Consider the following 16819-nt stretch of genomic DNA (forward strand, 5'->3'; position numbering starts at 1 on the left):
ACACGGTTGGGGAATTTACTCTCCCCAGGCGTTGTGGGCTTATTTAGGACTAAAACTAACTAATCGCAAGGATTGGTTTAATATGCAAAAAAAATGAAACCCCACCTGTATTATTTAGGACTTTCTGATACATTTTTTTTTGGGAGCCTGAATTTGATTTGTTTTTGGTTACCGAGGGGACAACCAAATGGTGATCAATCTAATTTGATGCAATTGAGATCTAGTAATCATTTAAACTTCTCCAATCGTTCAAGGCAGGGGGGCGATGATGTAGCCGAGATAAGGGCAGTACATGCCACCGGAAATCTGGGTAAGGCACCAACGGAAAAGAAAAAAGGAAACTAAAAACGGGCAGGGATAATCTCGCCCAGCACGGCGAGAGGAAAGGGCAGGGATAATCCCGCCCAGCACGGTGAGAGGAAAGGGCAGGGATAATCCCGCCCAGCATGGTGAGAGGAAAGGGCAGGGATAATCCCGCCCAGCACGGTGAGAGGAAAGGGCAGGGATAATCCCGCCCAGCACGGCGAGAGGAAAGGGCAGGGATAATCCCGCCCAGCACGGCGAGAGGAAAGGGCAGGGATAATCCCGCCCAGCACGGCGAGAGGAAAGGGCAGGGATAATCCCGCCCAGCACGGCGAGAGGAAAGGGCAGGGATAATCCCGCCCAGCACGGCGAGAGGAAAGGGCAGGGATAATCCCGCCCAGCACGGTGAGAGGAAAGGGCAGGGATAATCCCGTCCAGCACGGTGAGAGGAAAGGGCAGGGATAATCCCGTCCAGCACGGTGAGAGGAAAGGGCAGGGATAATCCCGCCCAGCACGGCGAGAGGAAAGGGCAGGGATAATCCCGCCCAGCACGGCGAGAGGAAAGGGCAGGGATAATCCCGCCCAGCACGGCGAGAGGAAAGGGCAGGGATAATCCCGCCCAGCACGGTGAGAGGAAAGGGCAGGGATAATCCCGCCCAGCACGGTGAGAGGAAAGGGCAGGGCTTTTCAGACCCCGGCACAAGGGCACCGAAGCTGTAGTGTTCGGCTCACACCCAGCGTTGGGTAATGAACAGTCTATGTAATATTCTATTCAGTCTAAACATACTTTGCTGTGACAGAACACCGTTGTTGGACGTGCGGACTCAGAAATGTGGCCTCCATTACAAATTAGTTAAAGGAACATCTTATAAACAGCGCACACCCATCATGCCATTAGGTGTGTTTCACGCTCGGGGACAAGTCTTCCAAACTGAAAAATAAATAAACACAAGCTCCCGCATTGTCTACCAGGTTTATTGTTCACTTTGTACTGTAGCTTCCTTGCTGGTTGTGATACATTTAAATGGAATAACAGGCGCTCGGTGTATACAAGTTTGCCACAATTATCTTCTTTACAAAACATGCTGGAGAGACTTGATGTTAGAAGCTCATGAAAATAAAACTACTAACCATCACAACCAGCAACAAACCTACATTAATCCAGGACCTTTACAGCTAGAACTTTATACGGTTTATCCACTCAAGTGCAGGGTTTTTTGTGCACACGCGTGTTGCCAAGTGGAACTAGGGATACCAGGGGGGCGTAGATAACAGCTCACGCCTTGGGATACTGAAATTCCAAACAGTCTTTAAAATGTAAGGAGGTGTCATTCACCAAAGCATCCTCTGGGATCTATCCATGGCCTGTGATTCCAACACAAACACTCACTGCTCAAAAGACCAGCATGCAATCGGAACACTGATCAAGGGCACGACTTGACTTGCTTTGCGGTCTGATTTGCTTGCAAGAGACGGCAAGGTGCTTCAAGGGCTTCATGTTTTATTTTTTATCCAACATAAATGGATTATATCTGGTTGGCAAACAGTACCAGCCAGGCCCGCTTACAGCTTTCCCAGGGCTAAAATTTTGACCTGGGGTGCGGGTAATACAGAGGGAAGGGGGGACTGACAGGGGGAGAAACTGGTTCCGAGCATGGGGGGTGTCGATCTGCTCTTCATGAGGGGCCTGTTTAAGTGGCGAGGCCTTTCTGCATAATGCACAAGGGTGAACACGGCACAGGAAGGGGTCCAGGGCTGGCCAGAAGTCAGGTCCCACTTCTGGACAGCTATCCCCAGCTTTACCTTAGTCGGCAGCCATGCTACAAGCTTGACCATGCAGAATCAGTGACTGATCTCAAATTGATCAGTTCCAAACAACTGTCTAAATGGGTCCACTCATTCTGCATCTTCCTTGTCCCGGGCCTAGCTGTGTAAGCTGTGTGATGCAGCAGGCAAAAGCTGTAGGGCATCCATGTCAAAGTGGATGGGAAGCTGTGACACCCACTGGGTGCTCATTTCCATGTCACTACCCAGAATCCTTAGTCTGCAGCTTAACCACTGAATGATGTGATAATGGGGTGAATGATAACGGTGGAAAACATGCAGATACTCAGGGGTATTTTTTTCTTTTCTTTGCAAGAACCTGGAATAACCAGACGCACAAGTGTAGCCTCTTCTATATTTGAAAGTAAATTAAGTCATACAATTCACCACCCTCTCTCTAAAAAGGAAAAAATAATGGCAATGGGTCACTTTACCAACAGCCCACCCTCCTCTCCAACCAAGTGAATGAAGTCAGTCTGGCTGAAGCCCTCCAACAGAGCACAACACCAGCGGTTCAAAAGTCCCCTTCCTCATCTCGACCTAAACAGGCAGGGGGGGGGGGGGATCCACAATTTAAAAAAAGTGAAACAAAAAAAAAAAAAGGGGGGGGGGAGTGAACTTAAAATCCAAGACAGGTGTTTATGAAGTCCTGCTCTTACGGTCTCCTTTAATTTGTGTTTTTCAATCTAATTTGCAGGCTTAAAAAAAAAAAAATTAATAAACAAAAAATAATAATGAAGGGAACACCAAAAAGGTGACCCACAAAAGCACACATTCCTTTGATGTTTTTGTAATCTAAAGGCTTTTTTTTGTGTTTTTTTTTTTTTTTAAATACAATACGCCTTAAAGTTCACCATTTAGCTGCGTTGAATGTCGTGTTCCGGCATATCGTCCAAGGTGCGTTCCGCTTGGCCGGGCCACTGATAATGACGACACTACTTGAAACTACGTATCACTGCAGCCAGAATTGTTATTTTGTTGCTTTTTGTGGGGGGGTTTTTTTTTGTGTAATATCTTTTCTCCCCCTTCCCCCCCTTAAACAGAGTTCAAGTAGCACACGATGTTGGACTTCTGAACTCATGCACACAGCTACCAAAATGGAACGTGGAACACGCTATGCACATTGGGTCGAGAAAAGGACCGGAAAATCAAGACCTAAAGGGAGATATATATCAATGCTATTATTCATAAAAACCTTGTTTTAGTAATAAAAAAAATTGCTTTGTTTAAATATGAATATTATAGTCTGCTTCTCATGGTTAGGAAAATCAGTCTTTTTTTTGTTTTTCGCTTCCGAAAAGCAGATTGCTTCTACTACAACTCCATGTCCTGGGCCTCATCTTCCGAGAAGTCGGACATGGAGCTCTCGGACGAGCTGTCGCCAGTCCGCTCTTCCTGCTCTTTCAGTGCCTCTTCTGTTGCATATTTCTGGATGTATTCTAGAGATGGGAAGAACACACAACGTTAACACTGGGTAATTCTAGAGATTCCCTTCCATTTTTCGCTCTCAAATGGTGACAACCATGTAGAGAGCAATATACAGAAAAGACATCAGCAAAACAGCATCAATGGCCCAAATGAAACTCGGAGAGAATGTTTTATTTTTATGCCTCAATGTCCTTCAGTTTGAATGAGACATTAACTGGATGTCAGATTAAAAACTAGGACTGTCAAAGTTTTGGTAATGTACAGTCCTAGATATTATTTAGGAGAACCTTAAATCAACTTTGCAGGGGATGCAAAGAGGAAGTAGTTGAGGCTACAAAGGGCAGCCAAGTCAGGTTTTCAGTACATTCAGAACCGTGGAGAGGGGGTGTGGTATTAAAACCAGCAACACAGCTAAGAATGTAACAATAACAATCCAAGTGTAAACATGTAACCCCAGTACTGTGATAGATGTCAACAGCCACGGACTCAGAATATTCCTCTGTGATTCTGTCGAGTATTTTGCAGTTAGGAAATATATTTGTTGGACTTGCGTCCCCCATCCAAGATGATTGCCAGACATGGAAGAGACTTCTGCCACGTGTCGTGGATAACAGAGCTAAAGGCTTCCTATTTCACAGAGAAAACATGTGGTAAAAGATCACCATGCAAAGCCAGTTATATGACCACGTAGAAGTTTGAACTCCAAATTGCACACTATGGCGTGGAATGGAAATGCTGAATACATTTCTGTTCCAATTAAAGTGGGTTTGGCATCACATGTATAAAACTGATAGCCACCCTTATCAGGAACATAGCTGTATATACAACATATTACATACAGTAATTATCCCCATGGGCACATTATGGAGTTCCCTCTCCGCCCCACAGATTATCTAGTATAATGTACCCCAATATTTAGTCTTAAATTTTGCACAAAAGGATTTATTCAAAATTAATATGTTAGAATCGAAGTTCAACATTGTTCTTAATCCATTGTGCAAACATGGCATCCGTTTGTAAATGGGGTAATTACACAATAGTATTCAGCTCCAAACCGGGATGGAAAAATGTGCGGTTTTAACCCTTTCCGTGCCAGATGCGTTGCAAGGCCCTCTGGAAGCCAGGCGGTTGATTGAATTCATCCACCGAATGTGATGACGACAGGTGGAAGTTAAGAGTCAGAGAACGGTATTTAGATCAACAGGGAAATAATCGTTAAAAATGTTCCTATCCGATAATCATCTTGCATCGTAAAGTCTTACCTTTAATTTTCTGTTTGTATTCTTCTGGTCGATGGAGGTACATGGCTGCAGCATCACCATTAAGTGGGTCTATTGGGTTAGGGTAGGCCAACAACTGGGGCAAAAAGGACTCAAATATATTGGTAAGATCTGAAAGGCAAAACCAGAGAGAATCATCGCACTAAGACCTCTGCACGGGAGAATCAACAGGAGGAAAAAAGCTGCAGTCTAAGGATGAACCAACGCGTGTGTATACAGCAACCATCAGGTTTAATGAAATATCTGAGGCACTGCGGATTAGAAAGTAATGTTACGTTGCAAAGCATCATGGGAAAGCAGGGGCAGAAACATTCATAGAAGCACAAAAAGAAAAGAAAAAAACAACGAAAAAACAGCAATCCTGTTTTCTAGATTTTGAATGACACAAAATCCTTAATCTAGGTTAGCTCGATTCTTCTCAGTATAAGACATCCGCCGGCCGCACAGGCAGGGAAGCAAAGCAACTGGGCTAATTGTTGGAGCGCCCAGAGAGATAAAAGTCGTCGGTTCAATAAATGATACGCCCAATTGCACCCCATTGAATTGGCGGAGTCTTATGGTGCGTTAAGAACGTCACCCAGTTTAGTTAATCTGTGCCAAAATGAGTTTCCCAAAGAGACCGCTAAACAGGTTCAGTCCGTATTTTGATTACTGAAGGAAGAAAGGGCACAGGGGAGGTGGGGGGGAAAGAAGGCCACGGGAGAGGTGGCAGAAGGGCACAGGGGAGGAAGGCACAGGGAAGGTGGGGGAAAGAAGGGCACGGGGAGGTGGGAGGGCACAGGGGAGGCGGTGGGGAGAGGAGGGCACAGGGGAGGCGGTGGGGAGGGGACGGCACAGGGGAGGCGGTGGGGAGAGGAGGGCACAGGGGAGGCGGTGGGGAGGGGACGGCACAGGGGAGGCGGTGGGGAGAGGAGGGCACAGGGGAGGCGGTGGGGAGGGGATGGCACAGGGGAGGGCGGTGGGGAGAGGATGCTCAGTGCAGTGAGAAGTGTATAGGAGGCCCTTATTGCGTTACTCTGACTAGTTGTGGGGCTTACAATCACTGCTCTGTGCCATGACAAAGTTTGGTACCTAGCTTTAAAAAGGTGCAATCCCTACTAATCTGCAAAAAGCACCTGTTGGGGGCCATGTAATGGTCTCATAAATGAGAACAAACAGCAAATATTAGGCCCATTATTTGATCCCCTAATTGGTTTATTTTCTAAATCTTTCCATCGGTCCTCTGCAGTGAGGGGGAGGAGGGAGGGCGGGGGCTTGTGATTCAGGTGTTAAACTCAAAGTCTTGCCCGTCCTATTTCTGCTAGCCTAACATACTGTAGGAATGATGCACAGAGGCTGTGCTCCTCGTCAGTACAGTGATATTACACACAGTGTATGGCTGCCGCTTACAAACCAACGTTAGAGAACTATTTCCCCTGTAAACACGTCACTGGTTTCTTTTGCTCCTATAAGGGTCTGCTCCCCAAGTCCTGTGACACACTCAGGACGTCACATGCTGCAATGAGACACCACAGCAGGGTGGCCACGGCAGCCACGGAAGTCTTTTCAAATGAATGGCTAAAGCGTCCCGAGGAATTAGGGACCCACCATGTGCCAGCAGCAGGCAGGCCCCGGGACGATGTGGGCACGCTTATTGCCGTGTGCTTGGCATGGGACGATGTGGGCACGCTTATTGCCGTGTGCTTGGCATGGGATGATGCGGGCATGCTTATTGCCGTGTGCTTGGCATGGGACGATGTGGGCATGCTTATTGCCGTGTGCTTGGCATGGGACGATGTGGGCACGCTTATGCTTATTGCCGTGTGCTTGGCATGGGACGATGTGGGCATGCTTATGCTTAGTGCCGTGTGCTTGGCATGGGACGATGTGGGCATGCTTATGCTTATTGCCGTGTGCTTGGCATGGGACGATGTGGGCATGCTTATTGCCGTGTGCTTGGCATGGGACGATGTGGGCATGCTAATGCTTATTGCCGAGTGCTTGGCATGGGACGATGTGGGCATGCTTATGCTTATTGCCGTGTGCTTGGCATGGGACGATGTGGGCACGCTTATTGCCGTGTGCTTGGCATGGGATGATGCGGGCATGCTTATTGCCGTGTGCTTGGCATGGGACGATGTGGGCATGCTTATTGCCGTGTGCTTGGCATGGGACGATGTGGGCACGCTTATTGCTGTGTGCTTGGCATGGGACGATGTGGGCACGCTTATGCTTATTGCCGTGTGCTTGGCATGGGACGATGTGGGCACGCTTATGCTTATTGCCGTGTGCTTGGCATGGGACGATGTGGGCACGCTTATGCTTATTGCCGTGTGCTTGGCATGGGACGATGTGGGCACGCTTATGCTTATTGCCGTGTGCTTGGCATGGGACGATGTGGGCACGCTTATGCTTACTGCCGTGTGCTTGGCATGGGACGATGTGGGCATGCTAATGCTTATTGCCGAGTGCTTGGCATGGGACGATGTGGGCAGGCTTATGCTTATTGCCGTGTGCTTGGCATGGGACGATGTGGGCACGCTTATTGCCGTGTGCTTGGCATGGGACGATGTGGGCATGCTTATTGCCGTGTGCTTCGCATGAGACGATGTGGGCATGCTTATTGCTGTGTGCTTGGCATGGGATGATGCGGGCATGCTTATTGCTGTGTGCTTGGCATGGGACGATGTGGGCATGCTTATTGCCGTGTGCTTGGCATGGGACGATGTGGGCACGCTTATTGCTGTGTGCTTGGCATGGGACGATGTGGGCATGCTTATTGCCGTGTGCTTGGCATGGGACGATGTGGGCACGCTTATGCTTATTGCCGTGTGCTTGGCATGGGACGATGTGGGCACGCTTATGCTTATTGCCGTGTGCTTGGCATGGGACGATGTGGGCACGCTTATGCTTATTGCCGTGTGCTTGGCATGGGACGATGTGGGCATGCTTATGCTTATTGCCGTGTGCTTGGCATGGGATGATGTGGGCACGCTTATTGCCGTGTGCTTGGCATGGGACGATGTGGGCATGCTTATTGCCGTGTGCTTGGCATGGGACGATGTGGGCACGCTTATTGCCGTGTGCTTGGCATGGGACGATGTGGGCATGCTTATTGCCGTGTGCTTGGCATGGGACGATGTGGGCATGCTTATTGCCGTGTGCTTGCCATGGGACGATGTGGGCATGCTTATTGCCGTGTGCTTGGCATGGGACGATGTGGGTATGCTTATTGCCGTGTGCTTGGCATGGGACGATGTGGGCATGCTTATTGCCGTGTGCTTGGCATGGGACTATGTGGGCATGCTTATTGCCGTGTGCTTGGCATGGGACGATGTGGGCATGCTTATTGCCGTGTGCTTGGCATGGGACGATGTGGGCATGCTTATTGCCGTGTGCTTGGCATGGGATGATGCGGGCATGCTTATTGCCGTGTGCTTGGCATGGGACGATGTGGGCATGCTTATTGCCGTGTGCTTGGCATGGGATGATGTGGGCATGCTTATTGCCGTGTGCTTGGCATGGGATGATGCGGGCATGCTTATTGCCGTGTGCTTGGCATGGGACGATGCGGGCACGCTTATTGCCGTGTGCTTGGCATGGGACGATGTGGGCATGCTTATTGCCGTGTGCTTGGCATGGGATGATGCGGGCATGCTTATTGCCGTGTGCTTGGCATGGGATGATGCGGGCATGCTTATTGCCGTGTGCTTGGCATGGGACGATGCGGGCACGCTTATTGCCGTGTGCTTGGCATGGGACGATGCGGGCACGCTTATTGCCGTGTGCTTGGCATGGGACGATGCGGGCATGCTTATTGCCGTGTGCTTGGCATGGGATGATGCGGGCATGCTTATTGCCGTGTGCTTGGCATGGGATGATGCGGGCATGCTTATTGCCGTGTGCTTGGCATGGGACGATGCGGGCACGCTTATTGCCGTGTGCTTGGCATGGGACGATGTGGGCATGCTTATTGCCGTGTGCTTGGCATGGGACGATGCGGGCATGCTTATTGCCGTGTGCTTGGCATGGGATGATGCGGGCATGCTTATTGCCGTGTGCTTGGCATGGGATGATGCGGGCATGCTTATTGCCGTGTGCTTGGCATGGGACGATGTGGGCATGCTTATTGCCGTGTGCTTGGCATGGGACGATGCGGGCACGCTTATTGCCGTGTGCTTGGCATGGGACGATGTGGGCATGCTTATTGCCGTGTGCTTGGCATGGGACGATGCGGGCACGCTTATTGCCGTGTGCTTGGCATGGGATGATGCGGGCATGCTTATTGCCGTGTGCTTGGCATGGGACGATGCGGGCACGCTTATTGCCGTGTGCTTGGCATGGGACGATGCGGGCACGCTTATTGCCGTGTGCTTGGCATAACTCTTTGCTGTTTATTCTTCTTCTATGAATTGCTGCAGAAAACGCTCAGCTGGAAGAGCAGACCCCGTGCAGAGGGAGGACATGAAATCCTTTCTCCTTGTGTCACTATGGGGCAACTATGTACAACTGCACCAGCCGGCACACGCAAGGCAACACAATCCCCATTAAAAGGTAGGTGGCCCCGTAGCTATTACAGAGCCCTTACACCCGGACTTCAGTGACCTGGGGGCACCATAGTAATTCTGATTCACTTTAACAAAGCAGCACCCATTCCTAACCCATGTGCCAGTGTCAATGCCACATACTACTCACTATAAAGAACCAGTCCTGTTTGTGAAATGTTTTCCTTCCAGTGTCCTTTGTACTGTTCTTGAACGTTGCTTGTATTGACAATAATAACTTTATTTCGTATTTCACTTTTCTCCCAATGGGACACAAAATCACGTCACAATTACAGTATAGTGAGCGGTACGCAGCACAGAGGAATGTTACAGTCCCTGCCCCGTGGAGCTTACAATCTATCATTTTGGTGCCTGAGGCACAGGGAGATAAAGTGACTTGCCCAAGGTCACAAGGAGCCGGGAATTGAACCAGGTTCCCCTGACATGAACTCAGTGTCACTGTTTACAGAGTCACGGTCTTTACTTACTGAGCCGCTCCTTCTTCTTTATCTCAACCGTCACAGTGTCACCTCCCATTGACCGGGAGTTAACACGGAACGGATAACCTGTACCATCACAATGAATGTGCTCCATTGCCAGGCCGGTTATCTGCAAGCATTCATCAAGGATTCATTTAATTGTGTCCCATTTAGTTTGTAGGCCACATGCTTTTTGTTACTTCCAAAGAGCATAAACATATATAATCTGCATTAATATACATCCTAATGCCTTACATGACCTTGTGTCATCAGCAGAGACAGAGACATTCCGCTCAATACAATTAAATTACAATAGAGACCCCATTACTGAACTTAAAACTTTAACAATCTAAACATCCGCAATGTATGAACTACCCAATTCCTCACCTGCTTCCAGCTCACAATCCAGTGGCAAATACTCACACCACTTTCCTTCATGTCATACACTGACCTTGCTGTATTAAGCACCTTTGCAAAACCTAAACACCGCCCACTTCCACGGCTTGGCCTTTATCTAGGCGCCGGCTCACGTCCGAACAACAACGTATTTATGGGCAGCTTGAGTTACAGGAAACTCCGGTCCGGCTGTCCGACATCGCTAAAACGCAGTGGTGTATGGGTAATGAAAGGTGAAAACCGGAGGCAAAAATATTACTTTTTAAAGCAATGTGGTAGAAAAGGCATTTATTCAACTCCCAATGAGCCCTCCGTTCCCATCCCTAATCATTACAGAATTGCTACTCAACTAGAAAGGTGACAACACCACAAGTGCTGGAACTGCGCTGCTTTCATGTGACCTACACAATCTTAGTATGATGGAGAAGGCTGGTGTTTTATTTACACACGTGTAACTGCCACACGCTTCCCATATGTATGCACCACAGAATGCGCTGGGTGTAACCCGATTTGAAGACCTTTTAAACACATGGTTTGAGGTTGGAAACATGGAGGTGACAGCTACCAGGAAGCTGCGATACACGATGGTTAACTTACATATGAGAGAATAAAAGTGACAGCAACATATACCAAACGTGACCACACGGGCGGCGTACCAGCCCACAGACTAAAATAGATCAGACCGGCACCAACAACGTCCTTTAAAACCACCGTCTCCCGAGGAAAGAAACACCAGCAAACCAACCACAGCCTCTACAGTCACCAGGGCCCTCATAAGGACGTTAACAGCCTATAAAAGGTATGTACTCTTAGATTGTAAGCTCTGAGGCCGGGTGTCCGCTTTGCCTTATGTAATTTACCTTGTACAGAGCTGCACATTGTTTGCGCTATAACCTGTATATATAATTTTATTTATACGTGTTTGTATTGCCCCATTCATGCACTCGGAGCATCACAAATGAGTCATTATAATGCGAGGCAGTCTAACAGCAAGTAACACATAAAAGGACATTGAATTCGTGTTGGAGAGCTTACAACTGAAGTGACATGGTCAGTTGGGAGAATTACACAAGCAGAAATTAATATGCAGCGCAGAAATACAGTATCTGGTCTGGGGCACAGCAATTGTAAGTTCAGCTTAGTCAAAAATACTCCAGTGGAATGTTTCTCTAGGTTGGATTTGCACAGGGGAGAAAAAGGTGCTTGGTGTTTATTCTAAAGGGAATTCCAGGTGTAGGGGGAGTGAATCAGGTTTAAGGTGTGAGCAGCAGTAGAGGGTAAAAAGTAAAGAGCAGCAAAGAATTAAAGTGGAGACATCGGAGCTTCAAGATCGCTTCAACGGCTGTGCAAACAGAACCAAGAGAGAGAATATATCTGTGACTGAGGCTGAAACATTAGCAAAAGGGTTCTTAAAAAAAGCGCATTTGTTATACCGTAGGGCGCCGTACCATTAACACAGGAAGAGTGTGGCGAGTATTTCTATTTACGCATTGGCCAAGTCTGACCTTCGCCTTAATAGTTTTTTCTTTTCTTGTGTGGCACTCAGTGTACACAGGGCTGTACATAAAAACAATTTTGCCGGCACGAGTCCCTGCCCCGTAGAGCCTACAATCCATTTTTGGTGCCCGAGGCACAGGGAGATAAAGTGACTTGCCCAAGGTCACAAGGAGCCAACACTGGGATCTGAAACCGGCTTCTTCATACTTGGTGTCAGGCCCTTTCCTCACTGAGCCGCTCCTTCACCCATTACTTTGACACATGACTGGCAAAGACAAAGCATTGGGAAAACCAAAGCGTGCAACCCATAGGCAGCTAGATTATAAACAGTTAAACAATGGAGAGGCAACATCTGGAGTTCTACGTTCTGCACTCACCGTACAGAGCGGTCCAGGTTTGATTGATGACATCTAGACACACTGTACCTGACCTGCAGAAAGAGTAACAGATCGAACATTACAGGAATGCTAAAAACAAATGACTGAGGACAAACATTTCAGTACCCATAGATTGCATGAGCCCCTGTCGTGCCATTATGTAGGAGACCTATAATGTTAGGTTTTATCGCTCATCCTGCACTGCGTGAAATTCTGGCACTTTATAAATAAATGCCAATAACACGCTGCAAAACCGAGTCACACTTTGCAAGCTCAACAAGAACTACTTATCTTAAGCATTACGTGCCCATTAACCTCTAAACACACGGGGATGGTAATGCTTTGCGGAATACATCGGTCTGTTAGCAAAAGAGTTAACGCTATAAGCCTTATTAAAACCAAGAGTAAGATCTTCCAGGCCAGGTATTAATGGCGAATTATTGACTTCCCCCATTGGTGACTACAATTAGCTTGTAACGTTACCTTAGGAGAATTATAGGTCTCTTAGTTACATGCAAACATTATATAGCAGATTCTCCATCACCGAGTAATGTGAAACGCGTCGGAAAGGAAGTCGGGGGCATTCTCTGCCGTCTGACTGGCAGGTCCCTGTGCGTTTCTAAAGAGGCCGGGCACTTCCCCCTCCGTCACGGAGTCAGTTCCCCCATTTATCACATGTATAAATTATATTAAAACAAGAGTAATGTGAAACGCGTCGGAAGGAAGTTGTCCTTGTGCATTTCTAAAGAGGCCGGGCACTTCCCCCTCCGTCACGGAGTCAGTTCCCCCATTTATCACATGTATAAATTATATTAAAACAAGAGTAATGTTTTGTCTGGAAACCCTTCCATCTATAAACATTGGAAGTCAATATTTTAACTTCGGAAGGAATAAAATCAGCACTGCTCAACACAAAAACGCGCACACACAAACACACAAACTTACGCTTCATCAATATTAGGATGGAAAATTTTGTTCATGAATCCTGAAAAGAAACAAGCAGCAATTAATAGATGGAACCACAGTGTGAGAAATTCAACAGCCGTGACATACGCTAATGGACCTTCCATCTAAGAGGCCAAACCAACATTACTTCAAGGCTTCGTGCGCCGTCGTCATTAGACTCGAAGCTTTTAGTGAGCAGACACCGATGGGCTTTTACAATAGCTCCGACCCTAGAGATTATATGCGGCCTTTTCATTTACACACTAATCTTAGCAACACATAGTACATGCAAGCAAGTTTAGGAGAACTCAGAACCGCGAGTCCCATTCCTAGAGCGGAACAGAGATGGTGAATAATCTAGTGAGGAAATTAAAGTGATGTAGAGGTCTACGAGCAATAATGCTCATTTTGTACAGATATTGTTTTAATATTTCCTAAACTGGGGAGGAGGTGAACCCCAGATACAATTCCCATTGGATCCCCAAAGTCTTTAAAACACTTGGTTATTTTTGTACATTTAAAAGAAAAAAAAATACAAATGTAGTCATTGGGTCCCCAATAAAATCATGGAGGGAGGCAGACTCGGAGAGTCACTTTGTATCCATGAGGCAAGCACTCTTTCCTGGGAGAGGGGAGGGGGACGACAAATATCCGATACTGCAGAGATCCTGGACTGTGGTATTACTGCAAATAGATTGACCCAATGAAACCACTAGAACATAAATGGGAAGGAGACAAAAAAAACAAAAAAACACAACATTTACTGGTTCGCTGCTGAGCCTCCATCAAGGCAAACATGATAGTAATTCCCCCCCCCCCCCCCCCTCAGTATTATACCTGATGTCCATTTTTTCTACTGTTAGAGGAAGAACAGAGGAAAAATTCTCAAGTTCAAGGTAAATGCCAGAGTGGGAAGATAGTGAAACCTAGGTCTCAAGAGGTGTGGAAGAGCCATGTGCAGCAACGAGGGCCAGGAGAAAGCTTCTTAAATGAGGGAGAGAAAAGGGGGAAGAGGAAAAAACTGGAAATCGTTTTTTCTCTCCTTTCAATGAACAAAATGGTTCAGGATAGTGGCTGATGGATGACAGACCCCGGCATTCAGAGTGGGGAATGTATAGAAAAGGCCCCGTATCAGGTAGCCCCCAGGCTGACCTCAGATTGCAATGGTCAAGTTGCAGTTAAAGATGAATGATGAAAATATTAAGTATACACAGCCCCGGCCTTGAGAAAGAGAGAGGGCATTCTAGCAGGCGCATTATCGATTTAAAGGTCTAGCACATGAATCGGCAGAGGAAAAAATTAATAATAATAATAATAATAACAAAATAGGCATAGCTGGTGGAATAAAATGTTACAGTATGGTTAATTTTGTGGTGGCTCAACTATTTGCCATCAATTTATTAGTGTTACCAGGAAGTAATACTTTGAGAGTTACCTCTCGTTTTCAGTATGTCCTGGGCACAGAGTTAAGATGACAAATAATACATGGTTAAAAATAAAAGTTACATAAATTAACAGGGTATACATTATACAGTTAGAGATGATACATATTATAGGCTTATCAGTTACAGACCAGATTAAAATATGAGACAGCTTTAGTTTTGAAAGAACGTAGACTGGTGGCGGCTATGAGTCTCTCTGGTAGATTATTCCAGTTTTGGGGTGCAAGCTTAGAGGAGGAGCGGACGAATACTTTGTTGAGCCTTGGGACCATGAACAGTCCCTTGGAGTCAGATCTCAGGTGATAAGTGCTGCATGAGGTAGGGGTGAGGAGCTTGTTCAGACAGATGGGTAGCTTGCCCAGAAAGTATTTGAAGGCAAGACAGGAAAGGTGAACTTTGGGCCTAGACTCGAGTGATGACCAATCTAGTTCTTTGAGCATTTCACAGTGGTATGTGCTGTATTTGCATCAGAGAATAAAACGGCATATTGAATTGTAGAGGGTATCACGTTTGCCAAGGTGGGTTTGGGGTGCCGAGCCGTAAACTATGTCCCCATAGTCGATAATAGGCATTAGCATCCGCTGTGGAATACGCTTCTGACCAGCACGGAAGGTGGGCCCCCATATTCTTATTCTGCGTAGTGGAGCATGGGTAACAGAGTTTTAAGAACTCTGATTGGAAATAGTCGAGGGCAGAATCAGAGTCGAGAATTAAGTTGATTCTGTATCAAGGGCAATTGGTATGGTCAGCCAGAAACTGTTGTGGGTTAAAGTTTCTAAAGTTCTATTGAGGAGAACTTTAGGGCGGTTTAATTTTCCTTACACAGTACACTATTGCATGGTCACTGAAAATGTCAGGAAGGATGTCAGAGGATTGGATTCTGATGGGATTTGAGGAGAGAATCCAGTCTAGCAAGGAATGGTAGTGCGATTTCAGGTTTGTCCGTGTGGGTTGGGAAATGAGTTGCGATAGGTTAAGCGATTTGATTTGTATCTGGATTTTGTGGTTTTCGGGTCGAGCCAATTGTAGTTGAAATCACCAAGAACTAGCAGCTCACTCTTCTCGTTCAGAGAGGAAATGGAGCCAAGAAACTGGGTGATATCAGTCAGGGGTTTTAGGGGGGCGGTAGATGCCAGCAACCAAGATATGAAAGGGGGGGGGCATATTTTGCCAAATAGGATTTCAAAAGAGGCTGGGCTTAGGGGGCAATTTAACAGTGTACATTTAAGGTGTCTGCAATATAAAATAACACCCCTCCTCCCCTCTTTGACCTATCTCCCCTAGAAATGGAGTATCCTTGAATGGCGATATTTGCATCGGGGGTTTTAGGGGTTAGCCATGTTTCTGTGAAAACAATGGCTTTTGGTTTATGCATAAGGCACCGTGCCCTTAGTTCATGCAGTTTGGGCAGCAGGCCCATTGGTAACACCACGCTGCTTTGCGAAGCATCGCTGGTCCCAGTGAAAGGGTTAACAATTTAGTGCATTAATCAACACACTCACAGCAGCATTCTAAAACGGAAAGCGGAGTTGAAGACCGTGTAGACCAGGGGAGGTCAACTCCAGCCCTCAAGGGCCACTAAATGTTAAGGTTAAGGACATCCCTGCAGCACAGGTAACGCAGTCGAACACTGAGCATATGATTGAGCCCCCTGTGCTGAAAAGGGGATATCCTTAAAACCTGACCTTTTGGTGGCCCTTGAGGACTGGAGTCGCCCTCCCCTGGTGTAGACCATCCAACATAGGTCAGTCCGTTACACAGGCACCAATTACCAGAGAAGGACTCCTACACAAACCCAACACCTACCTATAGAAGGAGATTTGAAAGGATATTTATCAGGAAGGTCCACTCTAACTTTCCACACGCCACCTTCATATGGTGCTGCAAGAGGGGGGAAACAAAACGACGGACGTGTTAAGACCTTGACGTAGTTGACGCTTTTTAGCACTAGAAAAAGCATGTCCAGCAAAACGTTTGCAAGTGAAGCGAAAAGAGTGGCGATCCAAAATAGTGCTCAAGTGGCTAGTATTTATACCACGAGAAAGGTCTGCTGTGTGTGACCGAAACGTTGATGAATGAACACTAACCACTCGACCACTTCTTGGGTGCGCTACACGGCGCTTCATTTCCATGGGATTTCACCACAAAGTTTCAGCAACCCGCAAGCAGCTGTCATTTCTGAGTGCACGCATACCTCTAAATATTTTGGACTGCAAAACTTAAACATATGTACAGTAGCAATCTTTATAGGACGTATTAAGGACAAAGTGAACAACTCCAACTGAATGGAATCTGAAAGGGGACAAGCTAGGACGCTAACCTACA

At 47.0% G+C, this 16819-nt stretch overlaps 1 protein-coding gene across 1 annotated transcript in view; it reads right to left on the bottom strand.

The window, feature by feature from the left end:
* Positions 1–1262: 1262 nt before the first annotated feature.
* UBE2H (ubiquitin conjugating enzyme E2 H) overlaps positions 1263–16819 on the bottom strand; it is a 60291-nt gene continuing 44734 nt past the window's right edge. The window contains exons 3-7 of the mRNA XM_075599339.1: positions 16301–16375; positions 13053–13092; positions 12108–12160; positions 4818–4946; positions 1263–3566 (exon numbers count right to left, since the gene is read on the bottom strand). Coding sequence (XP_075455454.1) covers positions 3442–3566; positions 4818–4946; positions 12108–12160; positions 13053–13092; positions 16301–16375 — 422 coding nt within the window. The 3' untranslated portion in view covers positions 1263–3441. The remainder of the gene's footprint in view (positions 3567–4817; positions 4947–12107; positions 12161–13052; positions 13093–16300; positions 16376–16819) is intronic.

Source organism: Ascaphus truei, chromosome 5 (genome assembly GCF_040206685.1).
Source record: "Ascaphus truei isolate aAscTru1 chromosome 5, aAscTru1.hap1, whole genome shotgun sequence".
Classification (NCBI taxonomy): Eukaryota; Metazoa; Chordata; class Amphibia; order Anura; family Ascaphidae; genus Ascaphus; species Ascaphus truei.